We start from the raw sequence: 14,409 nt of genomic DNA on the forward strand, positions 1-14,409 counted from the left end.
TTTTGTCTTGTATATTTTTTCATGTCTTCTTTTGTCTAATTTTGTCTGTAGAAAATATGTTGTGTTGCTCGTTATATCGGCTATGCCTTTGTAAACTAGATGTTGCATGTCTTGCCTCACAACTACTGTAATACGAACAAAAAATATTGAAACAAAGACGTTACACCATGTAGATGGGGAGAGACAGCACCACACAATGAAAAAGCCTTCGCCACGTCTTAACTTTCACAAGCAGCATTTGTTGTAGTGCTACTGAACATGACTTAATTTAATTATGCACGTATCCTATCATATCCACTGTGCTTGTCTCACTGATACTGACTGTACTGTGCACACTCCAGATCACACTGCTTCAACCATTCAGTGTAAAAAAATTCATACGCAGCCATATGTAATATTTAATGGATGATCAGTAGGCTATAGGTTAATAAGAATAATGTGACTTTTCCACATGAGCGTTTATCTCATTCCATGATGCTGGTGTACAATGTCCTGGTTATGACCTTCACTCTACAGCAGCACAGGACTGTAAAGAATACGGCGATACTGTTCGTGATCTCACACTATTTTATATGAGCTATGCTCGTGCCTTCCATCTCAGCATGTGGCAAGCTCCATTACACATCCATAAACATCACCCTGCAGCTTTTAATTAGTTGTTGATAATTTAAGAACCAATGTTTTCATGTTTGCGTGTGGCTGAGGATTGTGGCATAGCATTTTCCATGAGTGCATATAAAGTATGTGCACATGTGCATAGGCAAATGAGTAAACATTCATTTGAATTTGTCTTTAGAAATCCCAGTGAGGATACATTAATTCGAGAGAGTCTGTTTTGTGTGTCCGTGTGTGATTTAAAAGTACACACACTCCACATGCCTGTGCACTGTGACTTGATCAGATATACTGAATAATTTATGTGGTAAGCTCAGGAGCAAAGCAGTGTGCATAATTGCATAACATCACTCCTATCTGCCATTCTTGCTATTAACTAAACGATTGGTCCCAGCACCTGCCCTGGTAATTAAAACCTCAGAGATTAATCATAAACTCTACCCCTTTTCAGTCCAGGCCTGAGGTTGAGATTTGTCTCCCCGTGTATGCAAATCACATTATTTTCTCCCCAAAAAATCCCAAACACACATTTTCAAATTAGGTGTCTGGCTTTTGAGGAAACATATCTCGTAACAAAGAACATGGTTGCCTCCAGGCACACACACTGTTCTGTAATTAAGCTCCCTTTTCTTTCCAATATGTCCTCATTACCTTTGCTGGCGTCTGAGTGAAACAGAGAGAGCTGGGCAGTTGGCTCTTGTAACAGGTGGTCAGCTAAAAGGGGCTTAGCTCAGGGCTGCCCTGTAGCTTCAGGTCTGTGAGTACACATGTCTGATTGTCATTAACCTAATGACTCACAAAGTACATGGTTGAGTAATTAAAAGTAGGGAGATTAATCATGAAGTCTCCTCACGTGGCTCCTCAGCTGGACATCAGTCTTTGTTTTCGCCTCCATTCATGAGGAACGTGTGAAAGATTCACTACAGAGGAACTAAGGTTACAATTCAAAGGATATTTCAAAGCAAAGCAGGGTACTTCCCTCACAGTTATTTATTCCCCTTCCCTCCCAGCATGCTGTCTTCTCTGCTCCCTTTGCTCTTCCAGTAACAGTGAGTTAAATGAGTTCATAGGTGCCGACTGAAGTCAGAGTGTATGAGGGCAGAATGAACCTGACTGGAGGCAAGGGCACGATGATTCAACCATGGTGGTTCTAGCAGCCTGCTCAAATAAGTCTCTGTGAGTATAAATGGGGTTGAGCCCAGGGAATTGACAGTATGGTGCTCCTGACTTGTGGGTATTAGCTCAGCAGGGCTAATTATGCTATTAGACTCCACCTGTGGGCTTCAGTTTCACTGATCCAGCCTACAGGTCCTGAGCGCCTCGACACCCATACAGTACATATGTGTAAGTGCATATATTAGCAGTCAAAAGTTTTACAATGCCACCATTTTTTCCAGTTCTTATTGAAATCTAAGCAGTTTATGTCCGGTTAATAACCTTAAATGGTACAAAGCTAAGAGGTAAACTGCTCAAGGAAAAAAATTGTTTGGTCACAAAAACCTGAAAAATCATGTACATTTCATAGAAAACAGGCCTTTTTCGGGGATTAAGAAATTGGTTAATTTACAGCTTTCATGCAGCAATGGAAGTAAATGAAGCCTTGAAAGCTAATTCAAACAATTCCTGCGGGTGCCCCAACTTTTGTTTGTTATTTACAAACCCTCTTTCTGCATTAAAGACAGTGTTGGAACAGACTGCATTATTAGAGCAATACTGCACTGCAGGAAGTAGCAGTGTGTCTTGGTGTCAGAATGGTGAGAAAAAGGCCGGTAACAGAGAAAAACACACTGGTTGGTCAGGGCTTCATCCTACAACTGGATAATGACCCAAAACATTATAAAAAAAGAACCAGATGGTGGCTTCACATGATGGAAGAGCACCACTGGATGAAGTGGACAGAAAGTAAAGCAAACTATGATTGCAACACATTTGTGGGAACTTCTTCACCAGTGCTGAGACAAACTGTCCGGACATACTTTCTGAGCATGAACTTTGTATAATAAATAATTCGATAATAAATCTTTTTTTTGAAAACAGAGTATCAAAACAGAGTGAAAAGTACAAAATCACAAATCACACAACCACAAAGACTAATATGGTTTTGTGTGTGAGCTACTGCTACAAGGTGTTTGTGGTTCTTGGTAGTACACGCAAATTCATATTCATCAGGACTTCCCCTGTGGCTACAACTTACAGAGGATAAGTGTATGCAGTTCTTCTATATTTCCTAAACAGAGGTCCCCTTCACTGAGGATCACTACATCAAGCTCGGCGCGTTCCGCCTTCCTTACATCTATCTCAGAACAAACTGTGTGCCACCCTGACTAACAGCTCCGGTGATGCCTGGTCTTGGGAGGCTGAGTAAAGATGGTGCCGACACAGACTCGGGCTGCTGAGAAAGTGGAGCCAATTGAATTTAGCCCACCGAGAATCCTCAATCGTGTTCTCCCACTGAGTGTGGAAAAGGGAGTAAAGAGGCAAAGAAGGATTTGACTGACTTCTTCCTGCAGAGCTAGTCTGGTTGCTGCTCCAACAGTACTCAGGGATGCTATGTAACTGTTTTTGGGAGTAAGGTAAAGAAATCTGAACGTTTTGTGTTTAACAAGCCTCAGGCTGGATCTTGTGCAGTGTGTGTGTGTGTGTGTGTGTGTGTGTGTGTGTGTGTGTTTGTGAGTACAGCAGCAGGTTGCATACTGTACAGTGCGCAAGCCCCAGTATTTAGTTTTGATACCGTTAGGTGTTGACTTAATGAGGTGTCAAATTCTAACTAGAGATCATTTCCATAAATCAGCTGATTGTCAGCTGATGACTGAACTAATGAAGACTTCATTAAGTTCATAGTTAATTAACAGGCTGTTATTTGTCAGATGTTGCAGCATCTGATACAATGTTGACATGCTGCTATAAAAAAATCAAGCTGATTTCTCAAGGTGCTATGATAATATTGTTTTGTCAGAGCTACAAAATAGAAGTCAACAACTTTAAAAATAATAAAATTTGACTTATCTGCTGGATAAAAAAGAAAAGTCAGAACTACTTCCTGTTGTGTGGATATGGCAAACTACAGCTGAGCCATGTAATATATTATTACCATAAATAATGTTGACAATGTCCTAGTGTGGCATTTAGTATGAAAGAAATCAATGCACTTTACCCTTTTGTACTAACAGAAATTACAATGTGTACCAGTGAATGTCAAGAAAAAAAAGTGACAGTAAAATGCTGCTGTACTGTCAATGAAAACTTCTAACTAACCCATAAATTTAAACAATTAAAAAATGTTTAACCAAGACTATCTTATGCTGTATTTGCACTAAAAGAAGCCATCACACCAGCTTCTGTAATCTCTGACAGCTGTTGGGCTTCGTTTTCTCTCTTGTGCATTGTATTGATGGAAAATGATGACTATAAACACCTCACTCAAAAACAGAGCAATTGCAGTATTATGTGCTAACATTTTGATTTCTACTTCAAGGCATGGGAAATGTGACGATCGTTTAATGCCAGGGTTGTGGAGGGTATTTCTATTATATGCTGGTAGACTCACAAGATCTGACATGACATGCTTAAAGTAAACATGTCACACAAAACAGAGTATGGCTCAGGTTGCTATGGCTGCAGGTCAACCATGGAACATTGTAACATTACTGTTATCATTGTCTCAGAAGAGATTTAACAAACCAACCAGTCAACACAAGAATCTGAGTGGTCAGTTTTTCTTTAGTGAAGTGTGCTTAAACTTGATGGAGCATAAATGTGGGAGATTGCACTTTCTGGCTCTACTGCACCGTATCCATGGTCATAAGCTTTGGGAAATGACAACAAGAAAGAGATCATGGATACAGAAGGCAAAAAAATGATATTATATATAGTTCATTCCATGTGGTACAGTGTGAAGTTAAGCAATTTGGGATGACCATAGTATGAAACTATTGATTCTTCAGACCCAGGACATGCTGCAGGGATTATTATCTCCCAGCTGGCCTGTGAGCACTTGAGGATCACTGAGACAGCTGGAGGAAGTTCCTGAGGAAAATAATGTTAAAAAAGCTTCTTTGCATATCCTGTTGCCACTGTGACCCTGACTGGAGAATAAATGAATGAATGAGCAAATAAAACCAACAAGCATAGACAACCTGGCTCTTGACTTCCATCCATAAAGACCCAATAATAATAAAAGTGATTATTCACACTGTCAGTGGCAGTGAGATATCTGTTTCAATACATTCCCCTGTCACCCTTCGCATAACTCATTTCAAGTAAAGTGTTGTATATTGACAATGAATACATGTCTTGAAATTAGATTCAATGATAATCAATGAAACAAACTACATGTGTATAGATTGAATATCAGAATAACATGCACACAGTTAATACAGACACTGATGATCCATATATAAATATTTTGCAACCTCAAAGGCTTGTGAACACTGTCTCTCTATAAAAGCTCAAGAAATGATTTATATTATTCATGTTTTTTTTCTTTTTACAAAGGCTGCTATGGGAAAACGCAGACAGCAGTTTTCTTCTTAAACACAGGTTGAAGCAACATGAAAAAACATTCAAAGTACATTTTATTTGTCTGTTCAAGGGCATTGTAATGCAACACAAAACAAGACCACAGAAGTTTTTGCCACCCCAAATCCATTATGAACGACAAAAAATGCTGGTGCTGGTGATATTGTGTGCAGCTTACAACAGATTTCCATAACAATCAATATTAATCCTTACTCTCTGGTTAAAGAGGGACCACACATGCTCTAAAAATGAAATCCGAAGCACGCTCTCTTGCAGTATAGCACACACATTTAAAGTGAGCTAAAGGATATCTGTTGAGGGAATTCCTCAGTACTTGAGTGAGCCAACACCCAGTGGGTGCCAACAACTAAATTTGGTGTTGGTCTCATAGCAGGAGGCCTTCACTGTGGTGAAGCCCATTGCTAGGAAACATTTTGAGGGCTTCAGAGAGTTAAGAGAACCTGATGTGTCTGTCTGGACGCATCTTCTAATTGTCTGTCACTGATTAATACAGTTTATCAAGAGTCACTTCACTGGAATTTCTCGTTGATCGTGCTAAGGAGACGCTGAAATATACCGATAGTGAAGACATTTTCATAGTGATCGCTTTGCATTATTTTGATCTGCTCCTACAAATTTTCTTACGAAGTTCATTTCAATAGGGGGCTATAAGACAGAAAAGCAATGCACCTCCTGTAAAGCCTTCTACTGCCTTTGATTTACAGATAGCAGATAATTGGCTTTTATATACTGATGCTGAACTAGACAGAGGCAGAGTGTGTGTGTGTGTGTGTGTGTGTGTGTGTGTGTGTGTGTGTGTGTGTGTGTGAGGCGTTTATGTAGTGGAGGGCGAGGGCTCTGCGGTGTAAGACAAAGTTGGCTGTGTTCATGAATTTAGCTCTAATGAAGGATCATGTGGTTTTTTTCCGAGACTTTCGCTCCCTGAATTAACAGAAACAGACATCAGCTTATAGCAGTGATTATGCGAATCTGGAAGATGATTTCTCAGAGTTAGCATAAGCGGCAGCTTGTTGACGAGACGCTCTTTCACTTAACTAATGAGGGAATACCACCCACAACAACAACCTGCACCATATGGTTGTGAACAGGGATTTTCATGTAATATTGTGCACTATCTCTTATGTTTAAATGTTTTACCTATATACTGCAGTCCCATGTCTGAAGAGATCTTCTAAACAACAGGTTCTTCCATTATGGTATTTTGTGAATTGACTTTACATAACGTACTGTGTTTGACATATTATGTGTTTTTCTCTTTGATCTCATCTACTGAATTATGCTGCTCATGATTAATTAAAGCTGCATTTGTCTGTGTGGTGTTTGAGAAGCAAAACTGAAGCTAATTCAGTTATTTATACTTTCTCAGGTCAACACCTCCGCAATTAATCTTTCATTACAACAGCTTCTAACAACATGGCAACTTACAGATTGTTCCACTGTTGCAACGCACCCATCTTCCCGTCTTTCCTTCATGTCATAAGATGGCATGTAGACCTAGCATGCATGCCATCATCTGGCTGAACTAATTTGCAAATTTAAGTCCATTTTATTCCACGGATTTGCAAACAACAAAGCAGAGACAAAGAGAAGTTTCTCAGTTCACCTACGCTAAGCTTGCTGCTGGCTGCTGGCTGGTCCTGGCGGGGAATGTGGCAGGGGTGGGAGGTTGTTTTTGGCCCTGATACATTCAGAGAAGGCCAGACAGTGACATTATGCCAGCCAGGCAGGACTCAAGGGACAGCCATGTTAAATACCATCTCCTGGAGTGCAAATGGCAGGGAGTTTGTGGTGGTGTTTGGGGGTATGTGTTTGTTTGCGTGCCTTAGTGTGCTTTGAAATGTGTGTGTGCCTGTGCTTGTGCTTGTGCATATCCATGCCCTGTACAGCACACACACACACACACACACACACACACACACACACAAATAGAGCACACACAAACGCATACTGAAAGTACACTGGCAAAGAGACTGGTTCTGTGCACAGATGACATTAGAATTAACAGACCAAGCGCCTAATTATCCATCAATGATGCAACATGACTGAGATAAATATAAACCACCACCGCTGTGAAGGTGCTTTTGTATAATCAGGTGGAGGGTGGTAAAGGATCCAGACAGAAAGCAGAGACCTGGGGCTGTTAGTCCACAGAAAAAAATAATTTGTTCTTGGTCGTGATTGTTGTTACCATAAACTCTGAAGCTGTGTTTTCAAAGTACAGAAGATTGTGTGGGGCATCATATGCCAAACCACCAAACAAATTCTGCAAACCGTGGCTGTGCTGTAGCAGAGCTGTGAGACAGGGAGCAGACAGCAGAGGAAACAAAAAGAAAAACCGTCTTGTTCAAAAATAAGAAATGTTGATACTGTTCAAAGATGACAGTTTGAACTAACGCTGAGTTTTGTCAAGGTTTAAAACACTGGGAGGATAAAAAGACTTATTGCTCTCACACAGAAGGAAAGAAGAGGAGGGGAAGATCAGAGAGATGCTGCATTAAAGTTCCAATATGCATTTATGAGCTTGTAAAACTGGGACTTGTTCTCAGTTAAAGTAAACAATTTTTTTCATCACTACTGGAACTTATTTTTCCAGAAAATGCGCATTGTAGTTTTGTCACATTGAGAACAGAATCCATCACAGCAGAAGAGACTAGTTTTCACAAAGGCAAACTATTCGTTTTATATATTTATTATTTTATCCTTTGTTTTCTATAATTAAAACTTCACTTCTGCTCTGTATCAAGAAATGTTCACATTTTTAACGCACTGTTTGGGTTTGCTTAATGGTTACAATAATCACATGGGGATTTGTTACTGCTTTTGTGTCATTAACTTGCACCCTTTTCCCCCCGATGAGAAATCTCACTCTCAGCTGTTTCTGAAAGTTGACAACCGTGATGTAAATTTAAAGCCAGCCACTGAGAGACAACGATGGGAGAATCAATCTCATTATCAATCTCTATCCTTACCTCTATAGATAGACACATACACACACACACACACACACACACACACACACACACACACACACGCACACACAAACACACAGTTTTCCCACCTGAGACGAGGGGTCTATGCATAAATGAAGAGACAGTCAGTCAAACTTTTGGTAGACGGGGAGCTCGTGACAGCGAGTCAGAGACCTGCTGACTGTAAGAGAATATTAACAAGAAGGAACAACTCCCATTGGTTCCCAGCAGACTCTGCCAGGTTATGAGACTTTTGAACCATGCTCTCTAAGATGCAAAGTACAGTCAGTCTCAACCTTGGTCCACCGATCTGCCACTATTTCCAGAAGCAGAATATCACTGTGGTTTCTGCCTGACTTTGTGTCCGTCACTGTATGAAATGTTTTAGCTGCTTGCATAATAAAGGCAGGCATTCATTTAGCCCCCAAATTATACTGATCATACGGTATTTAAAACAGCCCAGTGATGATACTCAACTTACAATCTTGATATATGCTACAATGGTATATTGTGGCAGTGAAACTGACTTTCAGCATACTGATTTTTGAACATGTGGGTTAAAGATAATATATTAAGGCAATTGTTATGATTAAAAGAGTCAGTTTAGGGGTAGTAATGCGGTTAGTCTGAGATCATGGTTATGGTTACATATTCAATGGGTTGGCAACAAATTGCGCTACTGGTAAAAATTATTAATCTCTATTAGACTTTTGAGAAAAAAAGTGTTGTTATAATTAACAGTTCTGTGATAATATATGGTGAAAAAAAAAAAAAGACAGGAAGATTAATTACATGAGAGTGAAACATGAAAACCTTACAGCTAATTAAAGAACAAAGTGACTTACAGAGAACTCTACTTATCAGCTGACCTATCATATCCAAACCACACGGTCTTCTGATGGAAACTTGTATTAAATATTTTGCATTTCCATGTTCAGTAAGAGTCTGTCAGATAACCGAATGTTTCAAGCTAATTATGGTTTAATTTTCAGTCAAAGCTGTACCACTGTCTACGAATGAATATGCACTAAAACGTACAGTATGTACAGTACATTATTAAACTTCTCCATCCAGCCATTCTAAGTTATAATAAACAGGTAGCTTTTTTTTTAAATTCACAAACTGACTGGGTGTTATCAATGTCTATTGTAGCATAGCCTAAAATGATAAAACTCTACACAAACAGATAGTTCATGAATTTCTCTCTGCAACACTGCTTGGAACAAATGAGGATCATTTATTGTCTCAGCTTGGCCGAGAGTATTTCCGAGCCAGTTGGTACTGTGACTTTCTTTTAGCCTGTTGATACCTAAAGCCATATGTGACTGGGGAAACGTCGGTATTTCTCAACACTTTGATTGAATTTCTTCAGCCAATTTTCCCCTGACAGCCCGTGAAGTTCGACTGTTCTTTGAATTGGAGCTGACATTTCAATAGTAATTACATTCAAACTCAAACTTGATGATTAAAAATTGAAATTTATTCATTTAGTTAATATGAATGAGAAAATCCTTTTATCCATATGAATTTCCTGCAAGTGAGAGTCGTAATGTCTCTAAACCAATAAGAAAGAAGACTTCCAGGGTCAACATGTGTAGGCAGTAAGTTTTGTGCATTATTTCGGTTTATTCTTGCGATTTACCTATTCTGAAGGAGAGCGGGCCACCAGAGGTGCTTCTCACCCACATGGCTAAGAAGAGCAGAAGCGCCCAGGCTGTGAGCATCTTCTTTGACTCCTCATGGGTCCTGCCCCGGGGGTGCCCCTGTCACAGCCACCTGAAAAACATACAAAGGAGAGCACACCGTTTATACATCAACCAACATCAAGAGGGACATACGTAAGCCAAAACTGTGCAGCATACTGATAAACCTACAGACACACAGCACTCTCTCTCTCTCTCTCTCTCCTTTGCTCTGTCTATCTGTCTCTCTTGTTGCATGCTGGGAGTCTGTTAGTGTGAGAGTGTGAAACTGCTGCTAAGTGAATGTGAGGCCCACGGGACTTTTGACGACTTTTTTTCCCTCATTTCAGTTTTTTTCTGTATTACTGGGCCAGAGTGAATCTGCTTCCTGGTGTTCAGTTGTTTGTGTGAGAGATGGAAAGACGTTAATCTCCGAGGCATCCCCTTAGTCTCTCCTGCATGGAGCCGAAACACAAATAATATGACTTCTGAATTGCATTATTGCAATTGCAATAACATATTGCTAGTGTGCTGTATTTGGACCCGAAAAGTTGCCCAGATTAAAGTCTTGAAACTAGACTTTATTTTAAATCCTTGCATTGAACTTGAGTCAATTACCAAGCCTTCCCTCTCTTCATCTGTTTCTTATCTTGCTTAAGGGTTCTTCAGTAGTGGTAATTTGGGAGTGGCATGCATTACTCTCACACTTCTACCCAGATTTATGCTGGCAGTGCAGGGATCAAAGTGGTAACTTTCCAGTCACAAGCTGCTTCTCCAACTTTTAGGCCTCCATTGTCCTAGAGTGTATATTGAGATAGAAAAACAAGGCTGCTGCTTGCTGCGTCCATACTCTGAAGCGTGGTGTCCTCTGTGCCCTGTTTTTCCAGGTGCCTCTCCCCTGTTCAGCAGCATCAGTGTCTGATCTACTGCTGTGGGTTATTCAGTAATGTTGATGGGTCATTGTTTTGACTTTCTTTTTATCCCACCCTTTATTTCACCTGTTTCATTCTTTCCATCTGAGTAAATCAATGTGACAGCAGCCTCTCTTTCACTCAGGTGGAGGATTGTAAGAAAGCAGCCCCCCCCCCTTTTTTTTTTTCGTAGTAAAAATGATTGACCAACAGGGGGAAACAGACCGCACAAAAAATATTTGATTGTGGTCCAAATCTGGTTGCCCAAGGCAGCAGGGCAACTGTTGAGCTCTGTTTCCAAATTTAACCAACATATCAGATCATATGCTGCTCTGCACTTCATGCTCTTCTGGACAAAACAAAGAGGGTTAGCTTCAAAAACATGTCAGTTCTTTCAAAAAGCTGCCCAAGGCTTAAAACGCTGAAAAATGTCAAGAAGTACAATATGTAAAAGGTATTAATATGATAATGTGTCCCATGTGTCAATTCTTAACTTCCTGTAATGAATTGACTCAGTGATTCCTCTTCTGCTTATTCATTTCGGTCATACTATGATGAGTTTAAGAGCATGGAGTTTAAACATTAATGGTGGGAGGGAAAAGAGAACGTGCTGTAGGGATGGTAAATCAGAGAGAAGTTGGTTCTAGATCTCCTTCAATAGACCCACAGCACTGAGGATAATGAGGTACACTGGGGACTTTGGAGGGGGTGCATTATGCTCTTAGTCGTGGTAATACTTTAAGTGCAGGTGCTGTATTTATCACAGATTTCAGAGAGGGAAATCAGTCCTCCGCAGTCCTAACTGACCCACAATTCAACCCATGATGGATACATGTATTGGTCCTACTTTCAGTAGAAGAGTAAAAGCATCTCATCTATAAAACTGAAAAAAAACTCCCCTCTAGGATTTAGAAGAGAAATGAGGAGGATAGGACAAACATGCACATATTCTCCAGGTGTGGAAATACAAAGAGTGTTTAATTTTTAAGACCAAGCTTCTTCAAACATGATGACTGGATTGAAATGTCTTTTGACTGATTTTGTCTTTGTTCAGGATAATTGCTCAATATACAATAAAACCTGGGCTCACACCACAGAGCTCTTTCATTTCATGCTTAATTGAAAACAAGGAAATAGAGCTTCAACATTTGGTTGATTTGGTAGTGGTTGTGATTCCATTCATTGCACTCAAAAATTCCACTAACATGCAAATTCAATAACTAGAGTGGAGCTATGGCATATTTACATTTATACAGTGTTAGTCTTAGTGATAAACCAATGTGAAGTTTGAAATTAACTTTTTTTTTATAATAACAATGTATCAAAAGACAATGTAAAAACAAAGTGACGATGTAAAAGGAGACGCTTGTAGTGAGGAAGCTGCGGAAAGTTATCGCCCATATCTGCAGCTCCCCTCAGATATTTCCATCAGGAACTGGTAGAGACCAAAAACTGAGCTAATCCCAAGTACATATTGGACTAGCATTTACCAGGTGGACAGCAACATGACTCCAAATGCTCCATAACCGCTGGATGTATAAATAAGCAAGTGTTTGCTAACAAGTTACCATACTAACTTAAAAGGTGATGATTTGTCAATGTTCACAACCTGTTTATGTGACCCCCAAATGGCCAATTTGCAGATTTAAGATGAGAAACTGTGTCATTCAATATCAGTTTAGGTAAACTTATTTTTTAGTGTTGCTTGGCAATCTAGCATTGCCACAGATCAGTCTGGCAGTCTTTTGCATGCGCTGAATGCATACCAGAAGCACAGGGTACTGTCATTAAGTTGACTACACGATTTTGAGTGCAAAACAGAAAAACAGTGTTGTCATTCATCATATTTTTTTGTTCCTATTTTAACTTATCAGGATTCCTTGAAGTGATTCTTACATGACTTATAAATGCATGTCCTATTCTCTGTTCATCGAGGTTTCGCCGCTTTATGTACTGCAGCGAAGGAGCAGGTGGTTCTGGTAAAAGATAGAGGGCAGTGTCTTGTCTTTCGTCAGTGTTCTCAAGGTAGAGAGACTCTACTAAGAAGCTGAGAGGGGTCAGTGACAATGTCAGTGCAACCGGAGTGACTATATTGTACTGGCAAGTAGAATGGAACTGTATTAAAGACTTTACTTTGGACAGGACAAACAAAGACCCTCTTTAGACTCATCCTGCCAAATATAGTGAGCCACTTTGATATGTTAGGTGCTTGGAGGACAAAGCATCCAAATGTCAGACAGTACACCTGTGACGATGGCAGACAGGAAGGTTAGTGCAGCCAGGCTCAATAGTCCAGGGATTCTATTTTCATACAGGCACAAAGCCAGCAGAGGTGCAAATGTAGCCACAAAGTCATTTTCATCAGGAGGAAGTTTTGTGTTTGCACCTGTTTGGTTATTTCAGAAATGTTGGCACGTTTGTTTCTTGAGGTAGGAGGTGGTCTCTGGATTTGGAGTAGTGTTTACCTGGAGAGTCTCAGCTGGCCATCTGGACTTCACAAAGTGTTCAGCCTCTCTTGAGCTGCGGAACCAAATGTTTGGGTTTGTTTAATTTAATTTTGATATGCCTTCATAGGTTTTAGTGTGTACTTGTACCGACTGAGTCTCAGCAGCAGATCAGTAACGCAGAGGACGTCACAAGCTCAGCAGAAAACCTATTTGTTGTTGTTACGTTTTGATGAACAACATGACCAAGCATCTCTCTATATCTCCTGAATCACTTATCTGTCAGGGGAAAATGTGTTTGATGTCACTTATGTCCATTGAAGGTAGAATCCATGTAATAAATGGACCAAATGCTTTATCAGTGACTACATCTATACAGCTAAAGCAGCATCCCATGTGATGAATAGGCTCAGATAATGTCTGCTGTGCACTGTAGCTGTGATGGTATATTTTGTAAACATAATATCGGCAAGACTATCACTTCAACTAACTAATTTGAATATGTAAATGTGGATGGGGAAATGAAGACATGCACTCTGTCCTGAGCCCGTGTCCTTGTTTTACCCTGTGTCTTGTGTTTTTGTCTGTAATCATCCATCCACTCTGGAATGATTCACCCAGGCTGCTATTGCACCACTGCAGCACTAACTAAAAGGAATAAAAATAAAGCAGCAGTAACACAACTGTCTCACATCTGTCTCGGATAAATATTTGACAGATTTTTCTGGCAATGGAGATTGTTTCAGCATTAATGACCCACATTAGCAAGAGGAAATCAAACCCCGAACCTCTGCAATGTGAGCATCAAAGAACCGGCCATGTGAAATAAGTGGTTACATCAGAATCTCATCTGCCTACCGTTTATTTTGTTGGTTTATAGGTAACGTTTGGCGCCTCACTGCCTGTGACTGGCAATGAGACGGATACTGTGAGTTCTCACACCACTTTACTAATATATTGCTCCGGAGAGAGCCCGCGGAACAGTGGGATAGGACTGTCAACACATCAAGATCATTTCACAGACATTTTCTAGTAAAACTATGCAAATAACAGCTGTCAAAACTCTTCCCCCAAGGTTCTGAGAAGAGGAGAAAAACAGAAAAACAGCATCAAATGAGAGGCCTGTTCTGAAATTAATTGTGTACTGAAAATTCCTTGCAGCTTATATCATTACGTACACAGGTGGGTTACTGCGTTTATTGTTCAATTAGCCTGACTCGAGAGCGGTGTGTTTTAGACAATGTAAAAT

General features: G+C 40.1%; 1 protein-coding gene across 1 annotated transcript in view; it reads right to left on the reverse strand.

The window, feature by feature from the left end:
• Window positions 1–9,847, reverse strand: part of grik4 (glutamate ionotropic receptor kainate type subunit 4) — a 144,540-nt gene extending 134,693 nt beyond the window's left edge. Inside the window, exon 1 of the mRNA XM_022753799.1 lies at window positions 9,766–9,847. Coding sequence (XP_022609520.1) covers window positions 9,766–9,847 — 82 coding nt within the window. The remainder of the gene's footprint in view (window positions 1–9,765) is intronic.
• Between the last annotated feature and the right edge of the window lie 4,562 nt (window positions 9,848–14,409).

Source organism: Seriola dumerili, unplaced genomic scaffold (genome assembly GCF_002260705.1).
Source record: "Seriola dumerili isolate Sdu_G_001 unplaced genomic scaffold, Sdu_1.0 BDQW01000199.1, whole genome shotgun sequence".
Classification (NCBI taxonomy): Eukaryota; Metazoa; Chordata; class Actinopteri; order Carangiformes; family Carangidae; genus Seriola; species Seriola dumerili.